Source organism: Salarias fasciatus, chromosome 11 (genome assembly GCF_902148845.1).
Source record: "Salarias fasciatus chromosome 11, fSalaFa1.1, whole genome shotgun sequence".
In the NCBI taxonomy this organism is placed as follows: Eukaryota; Metazoa; Chordata; class Actinopteri; order Blenniiformes; family Blenniidae; genus Salarias; species Salarias fasciatus.
Window position 1 is genome coordinate 23,779,183 of NC_043755.1, and position 22,477 is coordinate 23,801,659.

The window sequence follows — 22,477 nt, forward strand, 5'->3', positions numbered from 1 at the left end:
GGCAAGGAACCATATTTGGCTCCATGTTTCTCAGAGAAGGGGCAGAATTCCAGAACTGCATCCAGACGATCAGCAGCAGAGCTGCTTGAGGCTTCTGACCAATCACCAGCCAGCTGGAGTCTCCAACTTCTTAGATTCGCCATAAATGAAGAAATTGGGTTTTCTGCCCCCTGCTGATCCAAATCACAGTCCTAGTGTCAAAAGAAACCACAGTGACTGAGTGAAACTCAGTATGATAGTGAGTAGTTTGACTACATTGACAGAAGTGTAGTTTGTTTGGGATTTCTAGAATGTCATGAAAGTGTAAAGGAATGGAGACCACATATTCAGGTAAATCTGGTGCCGGCCTTTAGCACCCGTTAATAGACATACATCCAATACGTAGAGGAAGTCAAGCCTAGTGTATTATTTTTCACCAATAACAACTAAAACATAGGAAAACAGCACTTAGTATGGATGTTTCAGCCAGAATATATAAATTTAAACAGTATTCCAGTGAAAAATGTAGCCCTTTTGTATAGATTTTATAACCAATTCTAAACAAATGAGATTTTGGTCCACTTTATGACCTTCTGACCATTTTTTCACACTTTCATGACAAAGTTAAATATATATGTGCTGAACATATGGGTTATTCCAGACTTGGAGGGCATTGTGGCATCTGATTTCTGAGAAACTGAACATTAGCTTTGCGTAATTTCCTTTCTACAATAATATGCATTTTGATTTTTGCATTTAATTCATGATATTTCATAAGTGGGCAAAAATGTTTGGTGTTTTTATTACATACTTGAGACCCTGCAGGACGTTGGCACTGGAGGCCCGCAGGTTCCTGCCCTGTTCTCCGGGTAGAGGAGGTCTTTTGTTCTGTGCCCGTCGCTCATCAGTGAGGATGTAGACTCTGACAGCTTCATCCCACCCAGCCATGAAATCTGAGCTCTACTAAGTATAACCATTTGTTTTTTGGATAAAGTTGCAAACTGAAGCAGTAACTGACTCCAGGGCAGGCACATTTCAGAATGACCTTTGAACTTGGACAGGACTGCAGCTCCCTGCTTTCCCCGACCGGTCAGATGTTAACGCGGCTCAGCATCTTGCTTAAAATAACCAACTTCAACCAGTGTGTTTTAGTGTGGACCAGTGGCTCCTCAATCAGAGTTCCTCACATAAACTTGAATAACCTTTGCTCGGCCACAGCATCGCAGCCCGGCAGCAGTTTTTCAGCCCTCTACGTTCTGAAGTGTTCTATTATATTAATCACATTCAGCAGTATGAATCTCGCTGTGGTGAGCTTCCAGCAGCCGGCGCCCTGAGGCAGGGACGGCTGCTGAACCTCTCTGCCGGGCTGAAGTCGTGAGAAGAGGCCGACTGAAGCGCCGAGTCCTGATGTGACCCGTCAGCATGGCGCTCCGCCTCGCAGTGCTGCGCTGGGCCTGCTGCTCCAGGGGAGGCGCCGCCGCCGCCGCCGCCCATCTGCACCTGTCACCGGGCATCTCGTCTCCGCCGCTAAGCTAGCAGAAAACAGCCCCGAGAGCAGGGAGCATCATGGGAACTGAAGCTGAGAGGAGTCCGCCGCCGTCCAAGCAGGACCGGATCCAGGAGCGTTTGGTGAAATCCGTTCAGTCCCAAACATGACCTCTGAAGATCCTTCAGAACAGAATCCAAAAACTAGAACCACGTTACACAAACCTGACAAAAATAAAACCACATCGGTAAGAAATAAACTTCTTTATTCAATCACAGTTACTCAGAAAGAAACGATGTGCTAAAGTAGAAAACGGAGACGCTTGTTGCACTCGTCACACACACACATGCACCAACATTAACACAAACACACACACCGACGATGGTTTCAAACAGCTGCAGTCATGCACAATAACAACTCAGAGATATGATACAGGCTGGACTGATGGGGCAGCTACAGCGGCTGTGAAAGAAAATCCTCCCCTCAGTTTGATTTATTTACCAGAACAGAAGAGCATCAGATTACTGCCCTGCAAATCCAACTGATACGAAAACCACAATGTTAAAACGTTTTCGTTTCATAAAAGTTTTGCTTTTAAAAATGATGTAGTTAACATGTAGAACCACTAGTGGGTGCTGTTTGACAACCAAGCTGGATTGATAATACAATGACGGAGCAGAACAAGCACAGCTTTCAGCGGTAAAGAAGATGTGAAGGAACACAGGTTATGAACCGCTGCTGCAGATGAGGGATGGAAATCCACAAACTATGATTCTGCACCAGCAGAGGAAAACATCTGAGGGGTGAATACTTTCTGTAGGCACTGTAGAGGGAACAATGTGTCAAAATAATCAGCAGTGGCTGCAGAACAGAACTGAAAGCATCTCAGCGATGGCACAAGATAACCAAGTCTGCTGGTTTGTTTGTTACCAAATACAAATTACTCTCATAGCTGGAGAGTTTCTAACATGATGTATCTGAAAGTTCCACTTAGAATGTGAGAGCAGTGCTTCATACCAGCAGAAATTAGTTAGAGACATAACAGAGCTGGGCAGTGTGATCCCAGGCTGAACAGAACATCGTTATGGGAGTAACCCGGCTGTCCAGCAGCACACCGCCAGGCGCACGGAGGACGGGGACGGCTTTACGCTAATTACAACTTAGCATGACGCTTGCCACAGGAAATTACGAGTCCAAGTGTTTAGTGCCAATTACAGCAAAATAAATATTTCATTAATGCAGAGGAACACGTTAATTATTAATCAGGCTTCAGGCAGCGAACGCGTTGTAACCTGCTGCTCCACGCTCCAAAACATCCTCCTGGAAACCCTCCGCCACGTCTTCAAGGCAGGTTCATTTACCAGCTGTTCACTTCCTGCTGACTGCGAGGCTGTGATACGACTGTGGTTCTCAATTAGCGGCCTGGGACCCCCTGGGGGGCCTGAACCACCGCAAGACACCACCGGATGTCTGCTGTTCAGGTACTTTGGTACGCAAAGGATTATGAATGAAATCTAACAGGGTTGGTAAAGGTATGGGGCGCACACGCACACGCACGCACGCAAACACGACATTGGACGGAAACCAAAGACATAAAAAATTCCTTTTGTTCCAAAATCTCTTCGCATCACAAAGAAGCTACATTGCATACTGTAAAAGATCCAGTGTCTTAACTATTTCTAGAAAACCGTATATATTAATTTTTTTTTCACATATAAATAAATCTGCTGATCTGAGTCCTGGTAGTGTTGGTAGAGAGGCGTGGTTAAGAACGTAAGAACTGGAACTCTACGTTCCTTGGTTCCAGACCCTGTGGTTTCGGTCCGTAGAGGTTCTCCGTCCACTCGGAGCCAAGGCAGGTACAAACATCAGCGAGCAAGAGGCCTTGAAAACTGTAATCCGACTGTCTCCTGCTCCGATCTGATTATCTGGACCAAGAAAGGCTGCGACTGCAGTGAGAAAATGCTTTCCAACAAAGGGGTCTGGGGTTTGTTCTAAGTCCTGCACATCAGGACGTCTGCGAAGGGGCCCAGGAGGCTCTTGTTGAAGATGCACCTCACCCACACCAGGTAGGTGGTGAAGGGCTTGATGTTCTCTGAAAAGGTGTAGTTCTGCTGGGGAAGGATGTAAGGCATGTAGGTGTTCTCTCCCTGCTCCTGGATCCACACCTCGTACTTCACCTCTCGAACCTTCAGGTACTTGAGATTCCAGGGGATCTGCCAGGAGACGGTGAGCCTGGCCTCGCTGCTGGTCTGGACCGAGGTCTGGCACTGCGGCTCTCGGACCCGGCCGGGGTGGACGATGCTGGCCGCCCTGGACTTCTTCAGGCTGGGCTTGGACTTCATGCCTTCCCGCAGGACGTCCAGGAAGGAGGCCAGGTCCACCCTGGTGTCCTGGTAGATCCTGAAGAGCCACTCCGGGTTGCGGCAGCACAAGTGTCGGGGGACGTCCTTGCTCGCCAGGATGCGCTCCTGCTCCTCCTTCTCTAAATGAGCAATGCCTCCCTGTTCCCAGGGTCTTTCTGGGTGGGTGACGGTGTTCTCCTCCACGGTGTTCCTCCAGGAGACGTAGTGAAGGTCCATCCCCGGGAGGGAGGCCAGGGTTTTGTACGGGGTGTACTGCTCCGGGTTGACGGCGAAGGGGAACAGCTCCACCACGGCGGCTCCTCTGGGCAGGAAGAGGGAGGTGATCAGCTGAGCGCCGTGCATGCTGACGAGCATGGCGGCGCCACTGATCACCTGGACGATGCTGGAGAAAGACTGGTCTTCTAGAGACACGGTGACCACTTTCATCTGGAGCTCCTGAACCAACGCCATGATCAACTCGGCTTCGTTCAGGATGAGCCTGGTAGTGGAGCGACTGAACACCACGATGTACTGGTCTTTCTTATCCGTCTCTTCTTCTACACTTCCTCCGTCCCTGTCCGCTTCCTCCGGTCTTGTGATGTTCATTTTCTCCATCAGAGCCCTGGCGAACTGCCGGATCTCATTTCCTGAGACCAGGATGTTGGCTTTGGGTCCCTGGGGCTGGACAAACCCGTACTGGTACCAGGTGGTCATTTTGGACAGGCCCACGTAGGATTTGGTGAAACACATGAGTTTGCCAAAGTTCCTCAGCTGCTCTTTGAGCAGCGGCTGCTTGTTGCTGAGCAGGCGGTACAGATCGAAGTGCGGCCCCTCGCTCCAGCCCTCCATGAAGACCAGGCGCGCCTCGTCGTCCAGGTCCAGGTACTGCTTCATGGTGTAGTAGGCCGGCAGCAGGTCGTCGTGGAACACGTGCATGAGGTTGTTGGGATTGAATCGGTTCAGGATCAGAGTCACGTCGGGCACGAACACGGGCTTGGGCATGAACTTCAGGGCGGCGGCGGGGAGCTCCAGAAAGTTGAAGTACTGAGTGTTGTGATCTTCCACGGAGGACAGGTCCAGCAGGGCCGGCTGGAAGCGCCGGGACCCCAGGTTCGGCAGCATGACGGAGGAGTTGGAGTGGAAGAACACGAACTCCTCCGCCTCCGAGCAGTAGCAGAGGTAGTCGAAGCGGCAGATGCGGTCGGTGTGCATCTTGCCGGTGCAGACCATGCGGGTGCCGTGCTCCTGGAGCGCCTGCAGGGCCACGTGGTAGTCGATGCGGGCCTGCGAGACCTCCTGGGACTGCTGCGTCATGTGCAGCTCCTCCTCCAGCAGGGCGGCGTGCTCGCTCAGCTTAGAGTACTTCCAGAGCAGGGCCGCCACCACGGAGACCAGGAGGCCGTTGAGGAGCGCGCCCACGCTCATCCTGCAGCCCGCCACCGAAGCCCGCATCACTGCTGGCGGCGAGGACCCGCCTCCCGACGCCCGCTGGCCTCCGGTCTCACGGGGAGGCGGCGAGACATCCGCCGCACGGCAACAGCTGAAGCAGAAGGAGGGGAGGGGAAAGAAACGCAGGTTTAAAAAGATTTCCAAAATCACGGTTGTTGCAAGAAAAAGGACTTCATTAGGAATGCAGGAGACGCAAGAGAACAGCGACATGATTAACAAATCAATAGCCAGAGCGGCGCCGCTGCGGAGGTCTTTATGTAAGCAACGCAACCCGGTGATTCACCAGGTTTCAGCTTTCACCCGTGGCTGTTTACCTCGGCGGACAAACCAGACGCTTTCTGAGCCTCGCAGCCCCCCGTCGCCCTACCTGGATGTGTCAAGACGAATTACGCTGCGAGCGGCGCGGGCACAGAACAAGAGCGCACGGCGCTCGCAACGCCTCTCATTTGCATCCGGAGAGAACAAGTGAGTCATTGAGAGACTGGAAATCAAACCGGCGGGTAATGGCCAGCAGCTGCCTGCAGATAGGAGGCAGCGAGCATGCTAAGCACCCATCAGAGGGTCGGCCGATCCGACTCACAGCACAGCTTTTACTGTAATCAGCGAGCGGGCCGCTCATTTATCAGAGGGCAGGTTACAGACGCACTCCAGGCTTCAGGAACCAGAGCAAATCTGTTGACTGAGAGGCAGAAGGAACCAGCGAGGGAGCCAGACCGGGTCGAAGAGAAGCTCAGGAATCAACCACAAGCACACAACAGCTGAAGAACATAACATTGATTTAAACAAAAACTATAAAAATTCACTTTTCTGGGTATCAAATTCAGTCTGATGGTGAGAATTCAATATGGAGCATCATGTACTGAGTGTTTAATGATTCCTGAAAGATTCTCACATGCATGAAAACAATCAAATTCACAGGAAGGTAGAATTGAATACACACACTTTTCAAATAAGATGTTCTGGAATGCAACAGAGAGAGCGATCTGCCAGTGTGGTGAGCAGTGTGTAGGGGTGTCCCGATCCGATATTGATATCGGATATCGGTCCGATATCAGCCAAAAAACAAGTATCAGATTTTATCGGATTGAATCTAAAATCTCTGATATAAGCGCCCCGTTAAGCAGTTCATTTTCCGCTCCAGCACTTCTATCCAGAGGCGACTCTGGTTCACATTCTCAAACATTAGGTGGCAGTAATGCACCTTAACGTTGGTGCTGTCTGCTACAAACTCCAAAGAAGAAGAGCACCTGGATCCAGCCAATAGAACGTCACATATCCAGCATGCAGAGCCCACGTGATCACAACACCACCGCCTCTGTGTGTGCGGTACTTACTGTAGGAGCAGGAAGTCACCGTGTGGCAGTATTTTACTGTAAACTCGGACAGAGACGCTGCAGCTGAGTGCAACACTTGTCATGCACAAGTCTCCTGTGGTGGCAGAGAACCCGGAACGTTTAATACGACCAACCTCATGGCATGTTTGAAGCAAGTTGTGTTTTTTTTTTTTTTTTTTTTAGTGAAGACTAAGAGCCAGTCAGTGATCCTGGAGCTGTGAACTATGAGGTTTGAGCAGTTGGACGGTGGACAGTATTGTGTTGTTTTTGTTGTTTTCATCCTCACCTTCAGTTGTTCCCACCATATACTGACAGTAAAAAAAATAACTGAAGAGGACTGGAATTGTTTGCACTTTAAAAGTATAATTTGGTTTTATTGGGGTTATTTTGACTACTTTTCAGCATATTCTAATGTATTTCTTATTTTATTCAACTGCAGATATTATGCTGAAGGTTAAAATGTTTGTAACCAATTGGTTAATAATAAATGGGTCAGTTTTTCTCATACCTACTGTTGCTGACTGTCGTTCTCTGTGTAACATCACTTGATCAAGCCTTTTCTAACATTCCACATTACAAAATAAGTAATAAAGTAAGTATGATTCTCGCTGATATCGTATCGGACCAATATCGATATCGGCCAAAACTCAAGGTTGCAATATCGTTATCGTATCGGAAGTGGAAAAGTTGTATCGGGACATCCCTAGCAGTGTGTGGTGGAGCGGTGGACGCTTGTTTTATAGGCCACGGTCATGAAGCGCCTATTTTCGAGGGGTTATGGGACATTTTACTGATATTTACAGAAACCTTTGTTCCACTGGACGAGCCCATCCACAACGCACACATATCAGCATCAAGTTAAAAGAAAGACAAAGAAAAAAAAAGAAAAAATTTCTTTAACGGTTCAGGAACACACTCCCTGTCTGGCTGCATCTTCGTGAGCTGGGTTGTCTCTGCGGACCTTCCTTCTAACCTCTCCTACCATCACATTTCCACGGCTGATTATTGTGTTCCTGCTACTGTCCCACACAGCCGCCCTTCAGCCTCTCCTCCGAGCTCCGTCTGCAGCTGCAGACTCTCCTCTGGAGTCCCATGGAGATGTTTTTTCACATCCAGCCGAGTGTATCGCGTCACGTCAGTGATCAGACACTCCTGCACAGTGAGAACAGTGAAAACACTGAACAAAGGAAAAGTGACGGTCTCAGTCCGGCTCCAGCCCGGGGCCGATTCCTCACCATCAGCTGTAACACGAGCGCACTCTGCGCCGGCTGGAGCTTCTGTTGACTCTAATTATACCGACCCGACTGCAGCGCGTTCAGAAATAGCTCCTTACTTCTCAGATTTAATTTCAGCCCCGCAGTGGCCATCACCGAGCGGCGCGTTAACGTCTCAACCGCGGCTCCATCAATCAATATTTCCTCGTTCATAATAAATCAGTCGCCTGCAGGTGAAGTGGAAGTGATGAACTCTGGGTAATCTTTAAATTTGCAGCCTTTTTTCAGCCTGATTGCTTCGCTTTCAGTGGAACTGTTAATGCACCTTTCACTTCCTTTAATGAACCTCTGTCCCGTTCAGTCCGAGTCCAGCAGGACTGAGGAGCTGCAGCCGCCGCTGGAAGGCGAGCTCCGAGATGTGAAAGAACGCCACTGTCAGCTCGTATGTAGTCCAGCAGCCACTGGTTTATGAAGTGATAAAACAGTATTCCTGAACTATCATTAAATTAAGTTAAATTAACGTTCACCACACGGGGTTTGGCGTCACTCTGAGCCGGAGACGCGCCTCACCTGTTTCCATTAACCGTTACTGGAAGTAAAGGCTTCAGGAAGTTAATGGGGAGCCTGGATATACTGCAGGAGCAGCGCTCAGGCCCACTCCCCTCGTATTTCAGCAGCCTTTAAACTCCTACATAGCTGCTGAACATAATAAAAAACTTCAAATGGGTCCCGCTCACCACATGGAGACGACGTTTAAAACAGCTGATGATAAATTATACTAGTTGATTATTTCCTTCTTTCATTTGTAACTATTTTTTTTTTTTTTTTTTAATAAAAAAAAATCCCTCTCTCAGAGCATCCTGAGCTCTGTCCAAACGATCAAATCTGGTTTACCTTTCATGCATAACATGTGTCAGTCAGTCAGATGAAAGATCCTGCAGTCAGTCTGAACAGGGACAGTCTTCTTGTTAAGAGTCTGGTTCCTTAAAGCGATACTTCAACATTTTGGCAAATTGGCCCGTTTAGCGCAATTCATTAGTCGTTTCGAACAGCATACTTACTTTTTTGTGAGGGCGAGCTGTTGTTTATTCAGAGGTGAGTCGGGGAAGGTTTTCAGGACGGACACAATGGAAGTGGAAGGTATTTTGGTTCCCCCTCGTCAAACTCATCAAATACGCAATCCAACAACCCCAAAACACTTTGGTGGACACGTTATAATCCGCACATTCACTACGCTGTGAAATATTAATGCAAAATTACGAGATTGAGTTGTTTATGCGAAGATTGCTAAGACGGAACTACTTGTCTGGGCGTAGTGATTTCAAAAGAAAAAGTAGTTCCCAATATTTGCTTCAGTGTCGTAACGCTACAATATTATTTGTTGGTGTTCCACAGCGTAGTGAATGTGCGAATTATAATTTGTCCACCAAAGTGTTTTGGCGTTGTTGGATTGCATATTTGATGAGTTTGACGAGGGGGAACAAAAATACCTTCCACTTCCATTGTGTCTGTCCCGAAAACCTTCCCCGACTCGCCTCTGAATAAACAACAGCTCGCCCTCACAAAAACAGTAAGTATGCTGTTCAAAATGACTAAATAATTGCGCTAAATGGGCCAATTTTCCAAAATGTTGAAGTATCCCTTTAAGGGCAATGCAGACTATTGGAGGGTTTTAAGACCTGCTCGGTTCAGGATTTACACCAGTAGAAAGTGAATATCCAGCGCTGTGCGTTCCTTTGACATCCATAAAGAAATCATCATCCAGACAGTAAAACAAAGCCTGCTCTCTTTAATTCACGGCGACGGTGTCAGTGTGAGGCAGGAGGGGAGTGAACCACCTCCATAATCTACACCGACGGTTCAACCTGTGAAACCAGACGATGGAAGCCGTCTGGGGTGTGTTTCAGGTGAGAGCGTGTGTAACATCTAGCTGGTAGTCAGTACATCCGGCGGCAGTCAGTGTGAGACAGTGAGCTGCCGAGCACAGCAAAGTGAAAGACACCGAGTCCTGAAAGACACGGAGTGTGTCCACGGGGAAGCTCCACCGCTGGAGGACAGAGGACAGGCTGACTGGACATCAGCGATATGAACTGCTATCAACATGTTCAAACGATGGGGAAGACGTTCAGGGCATTGATGCTCGCAGCTGTCCTGGAGTGAAGACAGCTCGCTGCCTCCACGAAGAGCCGCTGAGCTGAGCGGTGGAAGGAGTCTGATACTCCCCGTGACTAAATGTCAAAGAAGCCGGCAGAACGCCGTCACATCGCCTCGGCGCTGATGCAGCATGAAGTGAAGCGTGAAGACGAGGCTGCCGTCAGGCAGGCGTCCTGCACGCGAGGACGAGGGCGCCGTGGAGGACGTGGGCGCCGGTGGACCGGGCGGAATGCCCCTCACTCACCAGGCTCTCCCAACAGAACTACCTCAAATGCTCTGAAACCGCAAGACTGGGAAATGTCAGAGATACCGCAGCAATCGCAGTGGAAGACACACACTCCTGGATCTGGTGTCTGTGTGTGTGTGGTGGGGGTGGAGGGCTGGCAGTCATTTAGAGTGACCTTGAAGACGAGTGGCTGGTGTACCTTCTCATCAGCGGAGTGATGAAGTGAGCCGCTCCGGAATAAGAATGCTGGAATTAGGCAAAGGTCACCACGCTTCCAAATATAATGAAATGTGAGCAGAGACGCGTCTCCTGGGCGAAGCTAATGCCAGGAAACCAGCTCATATCCATACTGTGTGTGTGTGTGTGTGTGTGTGTGTGTGTGTGTGTGTGTGTGTGTGTGTGTGTGTGTGTATGTTTGTGTGTCCCGGGGCCACACAGAGACGCCATGTTTAGCCACTAGCTAACACATAATGCAGAGATGGACACGCTTCATGCAGAACTCACACACCGGCGCGCTAAAGCTGCTAGCCCAGTTTAGCTTTGCTCCAAGCCTCATGCTAATGAGGGGTTTTCATGTTTCCAGGGCTGAGCAGTCCTCTGAGTGGACACCGTGGCTTCGCCTGCTCCGAAGTTCACAAAATTGCAAGTAGGGCTGGATGATAATTCGAAAGCAAGATAGACTGATCGATAGACGAGTGGCGCGATCAGAAGAAACAGGACTGATAAAAAGTTCGATAGAAGAAACTGTTTCAGTTTCTTTTACATGACAGCCAATCATGAAGCTTAATCGATCATTACCTCCTCCCAACCAATCAAACACACCGAGGCGTGCTTTGCTCTTGGAGTGTTAGCGCTAGCGGCTAGCAGCTAGCGGCTAATGGCCAGCAGCTCCTCCAGGAGGATCAGTGAAGAAAGCCTCAGTGCTGCTGGAAGGAGAGCTGACTGTAACCGGCAGACTGTTGTTGTTTTGTGGTGTTTGTTCACACGGTACATGGTTTGTGGTTTCTTTATTAAGCGTAGCTCATTAGACAATAGCATAAAATATCTGGGGCTGCGCTCTAAATATATGTTGTTACATTTTGATAATTATCAATAATCACTGTTATTGATCAAAATGATATTTTTTATTCGCTATGCTGTTTTTATTATCGTCCCGCCCTAATTACAAGTGACAGAAAATCCCAGGAGGCCACACCGCAGAAGCTGATGGCTTCTTCACTGAACGCTTCAGTGCTTCAGACACAGGAGTCGCACGCTGCTGTGTCACAAACACACTGCTTCTGGGTGATCTGATCGCTCACCTGTCCCTGACCTCAAAATAACTATAAAAAACTATTAAAATATAGGACTGGGGTTCAGTCCCTTTGCTATGTTGACAAGTGAAACACAAGCAAGTTCAGTCCGAGTACGCTGTGCACGTTGTGAAGGAAAGAGGTGCTTTAACGCCGCATTGATCCGTGGCCACTGGAGGTCAGACCAGCTCAGAAACGAGCCGAGAGGTAACTGGCGCTGACATGTTGTCTCCTCATTAAAATATGTACAAATAAAAAGCAGCACCATCAAGCCGTGTTTTCCCCTCCATCGACCGAGGGAAATCTCAAGCTGCTTGGCGTCTCCATTTATTCGCTGTGCTCGCCGACATAGGTTCTGGAGAGAAACAGGATTTTTACATCCGTGTTAATCATCGCTCAGTGTGAAAATGTACTGAAGTGAAAAAATGGAAATGGGATTAAAATGCTCACACACTGCTGCTGGTTAAGACACCAACATTCTTCACGTTGTGATAAATATTCAGCATGTAGCTGCTTCAAAGCACGACAACAAAAAGCAGGCGTGCACGGAGCGGGGGGAGCGGACAGCGCAGACACAACGTTACAAACGTTTATGCAGTGAAACAAAACTGTTCTTTTAAATTTTTACCATCTGCTTTATCGGTTTGGCCGGATTGGAGCCTCTTGCGGGCCGGTTTTGGTCCACCAGCCTTATGTTTGACACCTCTGGTGCAGAACACGAACTTAGACATAAGTCTCAGCTCAATGGAGACGTTTGTGGTTTGAGGAGCAGGCACTGCGGAGGAGCCGGCGGTGAAGAGGAGGAGGAGCTGGTGATGAAGAGGAGGAGGAGCTGGTGATGAAGAGGAGGAGGAGCTGGTGATGAAGAGGAGAAGTTGACCTCTGGTTGGGGTGAGGCGGAGTTGCAGGCGGACGCCGTGTCATTGCATCACTGAGCAGGAAGGCTTCAAAAGGAAGCTGCTGCCAGTCGGTCCTTCAGCGCAGGAATTTTAATCCACAACGGTGTTTATGTTTGTAAAATGAAGTTAAGAAAAGAGTTTAACGCTGTGGAAAGGAGCACATGTGGTGAAATGGAATCAAACCTGGACGATAGACTGCTCTGTGCCATCGACCAGGCATCACTACGTCCCGTTGTTCTTGAAAACACAAAGCATCTGTTGTGTTTTGGCGTCTGTCTACACAACAGCAGTGGTTGGAGCCATAAGTTTTCAGCAATACAGCAATTCTTCAAAACGGAAGACAACATCTTGAAGAACTTCAAGCTTCTGTTAGAAAACTTCATTTCAGCCTCCGTCCCAAAAAAATACGAAAAAATAAAGACTCAAGTGACGGCGCGATTTGTCCGAGGGCGAGCAAACATTAGCATTTGGCTGAAGAAGTGTGTAGATTTGCAGTGCGGCTAAACGCGGCGCCGTTTCAACCGGCCTCCCCGTCTTAAACCCACAGCAGCGGATCCAGGACCTCGTTAAGCCGCGCTCCCTGAAGCTCGCCGCCTCCCCGGCGTCACCGGGTTAGCATATCTGTTTGCTCTGGAGATGATAAGCGCCGTAATGATGTGCTGGAAATACGGCGCGGGGGCAGCCGGGAGACTCTCATGCATTTTAATGAGGATCCTGGAAATCCAGAGCCGAGGGGCCCGTGGGAGAGCAGCCGTGGTCGCACCAGGTCCCAGGTCCCAGGTCCCAGATGCCCCCCCCCCCCCCACCACCACCCCCACACGGCGATGGCGTGGCGTTCCTCCTCTCCCCTCCACCTGCACAGCTCCTCCGGCCGCCGTGATCCGTCCTGATTGGCCGTCATCTTTATTCCTGGACCAAATGTGGCCTGTCAGGGTGGATCAGGCTAGCTGGAGCTCAGTGTGGCACTGGGGAGAGTTAATGCCCCAGCAGCCATTATCTGGCCGTACAGAGCCTTCGCTTCGCATCTCTTTCTCAGACAGACGCACAAAAAAACCCGCTCCATTACAAGAAAAGGCCGAGCAGCGCTGTAAAACAGGCTGGTCCCTCCTCGATGGCCGGCAGTGAGCATCAGAACATGGTCTCGGTTGGACACGTCACATGTCACACCGCTCTGACTGAAAGTGATTACCCGGCTGATTGATGGCCGCCACTTAATCCCGTTTCCTGGCTCCTCTGTGTCGCCGGCCAGCAGTGACCCGCTGAGCCTTCTGCAGTCCAGCAGATACAAGACGAAAACTGCACACTGTGCCACGTGCTCCCCCCCGGGGACGGCGGAGACACGCAGGCTGGCGTGGACAATCTGCACAGTGTGTGTTTCTGAGTGTGGAGGTGACAGACCGACAAAAAGGAACAAAGTGGGAAAGGACGTCCTGCTAAAACACGACGGCGCAGCACTCCAGTCCTCCAGAAGAGGGATAGCAAAGGATGAAACCACAAGATGCTGATCTGATCCGAGACCTGGGAACCGCAGGAACCGCAGATTACATGCAAAGGAGCATCGGTTCTAATGTGGAAGCAAAATGTTCTGAAACAAAAACCAGCTGGTGTAAACGGGGGCTGAACCTCAGAGTGACTTCTTGGTGAAATAATATCAGAGATAGAAGCAAAAGTCACAGTAATCAAATGCAAATCTGATCCCTAAAAATAAATATAAAGTTATCAATGAATTTGACTGTAATCCAGCAGAGGCATCAGGAACATCGGCACTCACCCGTCAGATCGAGCGTTACCAAGTCTCCATGATGTCAAGAAGATGATCTGAGTCGGATAAACCGAGCACTGGAGAGTTCAGCTCTCCCTGATCTAGCAGCTAGAGGGCTACGTTCAGTTAAAGTCAGATGATGAGCTTTCACACCGGAACATTCTGCTACGGAGCTCACAGACGGCTGAGCTCCATCACGGATTGTTTTCCTCCTTTTCCAGAGACGTTCATACGGACAGAAGGACAGACAGCCTAAAAACAACACCTCCAATCTGCGGCCTGTCCCCAGCAGAGGGACATAAGTACGTGACGTCCTTCCACTCTGAGGTCTGACAGGTAGTCAGTTCTCTGAGTCCTTGACACCCGAGTCTAGCAAAATAAAATATTAAGACACTTAGAAACCTGAATCTTACGTGGTCGAAAGGTTTCACCCCTTTTCACTGGATCAGTGCAGACACCATGACCGCAGATTAGAACGAACTGCATTTTAAACAGCTCCTTCAATGACTTTGAAATGTTTCATTTGCTTGTGAGTGACTGGATTAGATTTAGGTGTCGTTTGTTCACACAGCGGTGAACTCGGCTGGAACACACGTACAGAGATGTGAGGTTTGGCGAGGAGCCGTCTGACTGTAAAAGTGTTAAATCCGGCATTTACAAAAGGCCTCAGCAGTCATAACTTCCCGGTGGCTCATGAACACTCCATGACTGTTATCAATGTCGAACGAAACACTGTAAATCAAAGCGACAGCGGAGGCGTCATCTCAGTCAGACGCAGCCCCAGGGATGTGAAAACACATCTGGGCTGAGCACTGACAGACCATAAATACCACACGAGGTGTTTTCATTTCCACTTCAGCAGTGTTGTCACTGCTGTGTGCCGAGAGCCGGGGCTCCAGGTAACAGAGCTAAACCGACCACGCTCAGACTGTCCCGTTAGAGAGCAGTAAGACAACAGATTAGAGAACAAGAGCTTAGAGACACTGTTTAGGCTAAATATCCACAAAAAACTAACATTAGAAGGTGAAATACATATCAAGAACATTCATCTCCCTCTGAGTTATGAAAAGTCTAGGAAAGACATTTGCCTTTGATCGACCGCTCCGAACCGGGGGAGCAGGACCCCCGCTGTGCACAGACAAGAAATCAGCAGAGGCGCCCGAGGCTCTCAGGTTGGTATAATTAGATTTGCAGATGCCAAAGTAAATCAGAATAAGACACTTTGTACAAACTACAGCAGAGCAGAGACCGTGTGTAGGCGCACTAGCAGCTACTGTTGGAGTCGGGGTAACTGGGAGGGGAAGGCAAGTCTGGGAGCAATACTCCCCAGACAAGGTCAAGATGAGGGCAACTCAACAGCTGAAGGTCAGAAAAAGGGCAACACTCATTTTCAAATGACAGTACAGTATATGTGGGCTGCAGTCGGGGTTGGGGTAAGAGCAACACTGCTCTGCTGCGGTTGGGGCAACAGCAGTGAGCAACGCTGAAGGTTAACAGTTTGAAGAGTACAGTTCGGGTCAGGGCAGGACTGAGAGGTGACCTTCTAGACAAGGACATCACAAGATCGTGACAATGAGGACAGCCCTGGTAGATGATGGTTAAGGTTAGGGCGACAGTGACAACAACACTGGACAGTGACAGTCAAGGCTGAAGCGATGGGGTGACACTGAAGGTTGGAGCCCCTTGGGGTCAGGGTCAGGGCAACAGTGGCTGGTGACGCTGATAGTTCAGGGAACTGTCTGAGGTTTGGGACACACTGAAACTTCACTGGTGGGGTGAAGGATCAGCAAAGCTGAGAGACAGATATCATCTGCCTCCAACACATTACAGGTCTATAACCCAGAGTACTCACAGAGTACAAAAGAATACATTTGCCACATATCGCAGTATTAATGTACAAATATCAACAATGGCTTCATGGAGCCGCGACATCCCAAATGGGAAGCTCCCATTTGAACAGTGATCAGCTGGATTCTTCCCACATCCACTGGAAACATGACGAAAGATTTGAAAATGCAACGAAACTCAGCATTAATCTGCACAGAAAACAGGGCGAATACTTTCCACAGTGAGCAGGAATTGTGCTCGCAGCCAGCTAAAGGTGATTTAACAGAGGAAATCCAGGTTTCAGCGCATCTGGCAGGGTCGCTGGGTGTATTTGCTCCGATTTCAGATAATGCATGTGGGCTGGTGGCGCTCCTCTCCGCTGGAAAAGGCTCACCGAGCACCACGACACACTCACACACACATTCACACACACACACACAGATCCGTTCACATCTTACCTGCTGCTCCTCCAGGGAAAGCGTCGCTGCTTTCTGTCTCTGCGGACGGAGGTTAGCTCCTCCAGCCGGCAGCATCAGCTCCTCGGCGGGCTGCGGGCTCGGTCCGGAGCCGGGGACATGGAGCGAGCGGCGGGGGGGGGAGAACGGAGGCTGCGACGAGAGAGAGCTCCGGTCAGGATTCTCCGCCGCCCTGGGTGTCGTTTAGAAATTATCCGAGCCGTGAGAGGAACCGGGAGGCGGAGGACGGAGGGAGACCGCTGGAGACACGGACGGCGGGGACAGACGGCAGCTGCCTGGGTACCGACTCTGAGTCCAGGCTCCACCCACCGCGGCAAATCCCGCTCCGAAATCTCGCGAGAACTCAGAAGCCTTCGGCGAGCTGGAGCAGCATAGATGTATGAGAGTAGAAACATAGACCTATTAAAGTAGAAACAAAAGGCGACTGGAAACACAACTGTGTAAAAGCAGAAACATTGATATGTGACTAGACACATAGATATATGAGAGCAGAAACATGAACACCAGAGCGAACACATAGATATCTAAGAGTGGAAACAGCATCATTCGTACATGAAGTAATTCAGAACGGTTCAGAAAGACAGGGATCACAAAATCATATTAAAACCACAGGAAAAAAAACAATGCATGAATAAAAACAAAGCCATATAAAAGTAAAAACATATAAAAATTTATCAGCTAAATACATATAGACATATCTGTAACAAGAGGTGGACACATGGACATACTGTATACGAACAGTCAAAATTTTGGACAAAATTTCTCATTTAATGTTTTTTTTTCTTTACCTTCATGAGTATTTAAATTGTAGATTCTCCCTGAAGCATCTAAACTATGAATGAACACGTATGAATCAAGGATCAAGAATCTTTGTTTTTCATTAACAGTACAGTAAAGGTAGAGTAAACAGTGTTGGATGGGTGGGAGCACCGAGCCAAGCAAAACCCCCTGCTGTGAACGCAGTTACCCTCACTGTAGCTTCTGACAAGGCAGAGAAGACAGAGTTCAGTGGGTCTAACATCAAATCCAAAGGTTCCGGAAGGTTCATGCAACTTTCAAGGCTGAACAAATAAATTCAAGGTTTTTTTTCGTGAATATATTTTATGTCTTGCATACATCACAGGACATTATACTGTGTAATTTTTGTCAAAAACAGATGGTGTAAAACGGAAATAATACACTTTCCTGCTCTTTAAAACATTCATGAAGAGTAAATCTTTCCACTTTTTATTTTTAAGTAGCAGATGCTATTCAAAACATTCTAGTTAAAAATCTGGCCACATCGTGGTAAACACCTGTCAAAATATCAATATATTAACCAATAAGTCACAATATTTATGCATGAAAGCAGCAAAGTGGAACACACACACACACACACACACACACACACACACACACACACACACACACACACACACACACATATATATAGACATAACAGGCAATTAACAGTGGAAGAGAGACAGACCATCATAACACTGAAAACTATAGGTCTTTCCTACAGAGAAATTGCAAAGAAAGTCAAGATGTCAGTGAGTACAGTTTCCTTCACCATCAAAAGGAAGTCAGAAACTGGGGCAAACTTTGACAGGAAGAGGTCTGGCAGACCCAAAGCCACAACTGAATGAGAGGACAAGTTTCTGAGAGTCAACAGTTTGCGTGATAGGCGGCTCACAGGACAACAGCTTCAAGCACAGCTTAATAGTGGTCGTAGTAAGAAAGTCTCTGTTTCAACTGTGAAGAGAAGAGTTCAAGCTGTGGGTTTGACTGGACGAGTTGCACCAAGAAAACCATTGCTAAGACGCCAGAATAAGACAAAGAGGCTTGTCTGGGTCAAGAAACAATGACATTGGACTACTGAAGACTGGAAAAAGGTATTATGGACTGATGAATCAAAATTTGAAATCTTGGGTTCATCACGCAGGATGTTTGTATGGCGTAGAGCAGGTGAAAGGATGCTTCCACAGTGTGTGGCTTCAACTGTCAAACATGGAGGAGGAAGTGTGATGGTCTGGGGTTGTTTTGCTGGATCCAGGATTGGTGACTTGTTCAGAGTGAGAGGCACCCTGAACCAAAACGGCCACCACAGCATCCTGCAGCGCCATGCAGTCCCCTCTGGTATGCATCTAGTTGGACAGGGGTTCATCTTACAGCAAGATAATGACCCAGAACATAAGTCCAAGCTATGCCAGAACTATGCTGCGAAAAAAGAAGAAGCTGGTAAACTTGAAAACATGGAGTGGCCAGCACAGTCTCCAGACTTAAACCCCATTGAGCTGGTTTGGCATGAAATGGACAGAAGAGTGAAAGCAAAGCAACCCACAAGTGCCACATATTTATGGGAACTTCTGCAACAGACATGGGAAGAACTTTCTGAAGAATATTTGATTTCTATTGTAGAAAGAATGCCACGTGTGTGTTCCGCTGTTATATCTGCCAAAGGTGGCTACTTTGATGAGTCATTCATCAAAGGTCAGAGGCGTGGGAGCTTGAGGGTTCTGCGCAGGATCTTAGCTGTTCCTAGGATTGCGCTCTTTTGAACAGAGCTCTCAGATGTTGTTCCTGGTCTCTGCTGGAGCCATCCTCCCAGCTTGGGGGTTACTGCTCCCAGTGTCCCGATCACTATTGGTATCACTGTTGCCTTCACGCCCCACACTTCCCTCAACCCTTGGTATTTCTCCAGCTTCTCCTGCTCCTTTTTCCTGATGTTGCCATCACTTGGGATTGCTAAATCTATCAGCACAGCTGTCTTCTGCTGTTTATCCACCACCACTATGTCAGGTTGATTGGCCATCACCTGCTTGTCAGTCTGGATCTGGAAGTCCCACAGGATCTTGGATCGATTGTTCTCGACCACCTTTGGAGGTGTCTCCCATCTTGACCCTGGGACCTCCAGTCCATACTCACTACATATGTTCCTATACACAATGCCCGCTACCTGGTTGTGCCGTTCCATGTATGCCTTGCCTGCCAGCATCTTACACCCTGCTGTGATGTGCTGTACTGTCTCTGGGGCTTCTTTGCACAGTCTGCACCTGGGGTCTTGTTTGGTGTGGTAGATCCGGCCTCTACTCGTATTGATCTTGTGTTAAGGGCCTGCTCTTGTGCAGCCATGATTAGGGCCTCTGTGCTGTCCTTCAGTCCAGCCTTTTCCAGCCACTGGTATGTTTTCTCAATGTCAGCCACTTCTTCAATTTGTCGGTGGTCCATGCCATGCAGGGCTTTGTCTGTCCATGATAGCTCCTCTGGTTCCTCCTTACTGGGCTTTTGATGTCTGAGGCGATCACTTAGCAGATCATCACTGGGGGCCATCTTCTTGGTATAGTCATGGAGGCTCTTGGTTTCCTCCTGGATAGCGGCTCTGACACTCACTAGTCCTCGGCCTCCCTCGTTTCTCTTGGTGTATAGCCTCAGTATGCTGGACTTAGGGTGGAACCCTCTGTGCATTGTAAGGAGCTTTCTTGTCTTGATATCAGTGGCTTGCATTTCTTCCAGTGGCCAGGATATTATTACTTACTATTATATTATTACTATTGTATTATTACTTATTATATTACTGTGGGATCCCCAGGTACTTGTAGCTGTCCTGCACATCTGTTATGTTCCCTTCAGGCAATTCAACTCCTTCAGTTGTGATCACCTTCCCTCTTCTAGATACTATTCGTTTACACTTATCTAGTCCGAATGAAGTCCCAATATCTTTGCTGTATATCCTGGTGAGGTGAATCAGGGAGTCGATGTCACGCTCATTCTTGGCATACAGTTTGATGTCATCCATGTAGAGGAGGTGGCTGACAGTTGTTCCGCTCTTGAACCGATATCCAAAGCCACTCTTGGTAATGATCTGGCTGAGGAGGTTTAAGCCTATGCAGAACAGCAGGGGGGACAGGGAATCTCCTTGGTATATGCCACATTTGATGCTCACCTGTGCCACTGCCTTTGAGTTGGCCTCTCGACTTGTCTTCCATGGCGCCATATGTGGCTGGATAGTCTAGTGGTTAGGGACAAGAACTTTGGAACAGGATATCAGCGGTTCAAATCCCAGTTAGGGCGTATGGTAATCCAGTTGGGCCCTTGGACAAGGCCCTTAACACATACATGTCTACACCTCAGCATAAGCGACAAAGAGTCATACCGGCTCGGACGTTGCCTGGGTCCACAAGGTCCGTGTCAGTTGTTGTGGAACCAGGGCATACTGATGATAAATTGGCTACTGGAACAAGATGTTCTTGGAGCAGGTCAGAGAGCATATATATATCCATTCATTAGGTACACCTTGCTAGGACTGAGTTGGGCCCCCTTTTGCCTTCAGAACTGCCTTGATGCTTTCCTTTGTGGCATAGATTCAACAAGGTAACTGGAAACATTCCTCTGAGTGTTCGGTCCATATTGACATGACAGCATCATGCAGTTGCTGCAGATTTGTCCGCTGCACATTCATGATGCGAATCTCCCATTCCACCACATCCCAAAGGTCTATTGGATGGAGACCTGGTGACTGTGGAGGCCATTTGAGTACAGTGAGCTTATTGTCATGTTCCAGAAACCAGTCTGAGAGGACTGGAGCTTTATGACTCCTGCTGGAAGTAGCCCTCAGAAGATGGTCTACTGTGGTCATAAAGGATGGAAATGGTCATCAACAACACTCAGGCAAGCTGTGGCATTGCAACCATGCTCAATTGGTACCAAGGGGCCCAAAGAGTGCCAGGAAAATACCCCCCACACCATTACACCACAACCAGCCTGAACTGTTGATACAAGGCAGGATGGATCCATGACGCCAAATTCTGACCCTACCATCCGAATGTCTCAGCAGAAATCCAGACTCATCAGACCAGGCGACGTTTTTCCAATAATCTATTGTCCAATTTCGGTGAACTTGTGCGAATTGTAGCCTCAGTTTGCTGTTCTTGGCTGACAGGAGTGGCACCCAGTGTGGTGTTCTGCTGCTGGAGCCCTTCTTGCCTCAAGCTTCCACATGTTTTGCGCTCAGAGATGCTCTTCTGCAGACCTTGGTTGTAACGAGTGGTTATTTGAGTTACTGTTGCCTTTCTATCAGCTCCAACCAGTCTGGCCATTCTCCTCTGACCTCTGGCATCAACAAGGCATTTTTGCCCACAGAACTGCCGCTCACTGGATATTTTCTCTTTTTCAGACCATTCTCTGTATACCCTAGAGATGGTTGTGTGTAAAAATCCCAATAGATCAGCAGTTTCTGAACTACTCCAGCCCGTCTGGCACCAACAATCATGCAACATTCAAAGTCACTTAAATCACCTTTCTTCCCCATTCTGATGCTCGGTTTGAACTGTAGTAGATCGTCTTGGCCATGTGTACATGCCTAAACGCATTGAGTTTCTGCCACATGATTGGCTGATTTGAAATTTGCGTTAACAAGCAGTTGGACGGGTGTGGCTAATAAAGTGGGCCAGTGAGGTGTATTAAATCTATCTACTGTCATGAGGATGTTGTGGGATTCTTCTCTTCAGCATGTGGAGCCAGAATGGAAACAAAGCAACGTCTCCACCTGGAGTCTGGACCGAGCAGAGCAGCGAGTCGCTGAGCTGTCTGCTGCTCACATCTCCACCTCTGCATGGTGAAGGCTGGATGATAAAACCAGAAAACAACGAGCCTCCAGCACAGCTTCTCACTCCTGATCTCAACACCATAAATATATACTGTATGTAACTTTAAATAATACTTTGAGGGTGTAATCTGCAGCAAAAGAAGTACAAATACATGAACAGGATTAACTGGGTTTCTTTGAAATCAGAGGGATGTCTGGACTCTGCACCATGTGTGAACAAAAGAACCGTTTGATGAATTTCCATCAAATAAAATTTATCTGGTGACAGAAAACATGTTAATTGTCTGGAATGAAGGGGAAAAGGCTACATAAATAAACATTGAGGCTTGATTAATGAAGTGTGATCCTTTTAATTCCAGCTTTAGTCTTTTTTTGCCACTTTAAGAGATTTGTTCCTTTTAATGGATTTTTCTGCTTCATCCTTTTAATGGTTCTTGGCTATTTTTT

General features: G+C 48.3%; 2 protein-coding genes across 2 annotated transcripts in view; one reads left to right on the top strand and one right to left on the bottom strand.

Moving 5' to 3' along the window:
* LOC115396421 (zinc finger protein 271-like) overlaps positions 1 to 22,477 on the top strand; it is a 374,023-nt gene that overhangs the window by 74,413 nt on the left and 277,133 nt on the right. The window lies entirely within an intron of this gene.
* LOC115396419 (protein O-linked-mannose beta-1,4-N-acetylglucosaminyltransferase 2) lies at positions 1,719 to 16,661 on the bottom strand. The gene is made up of 2 exons (XM_030102296.1): positions 16,426 to 16,661; positions 1,719 to 5,350 (listed from the first exon to the last, which is right to left on the bottom strand). Exon 2 carries the CDS (start codon positions 5,260 to 5,262, stop codon positions 3,460 to 3,462), a length of 1,803 nt encoding a protein of 600 aa, XP_029958156.1. The 5' UTR covers positions 5,263 to 5,350; positions 16,426 to 16,661; the 3' UTR covers positions 1,719 to 3,459.

Bases quoted from the DNA above. Each gene is read 5' to 3' on its own strand.
- LOC115396419 (XM_030102296.1), bottom strand. From the start codon at position 5,262: ATGCGGGCTTCGGTGGCGGGCTGCAGGATGAGCGTGGGCGCGCTCCTC.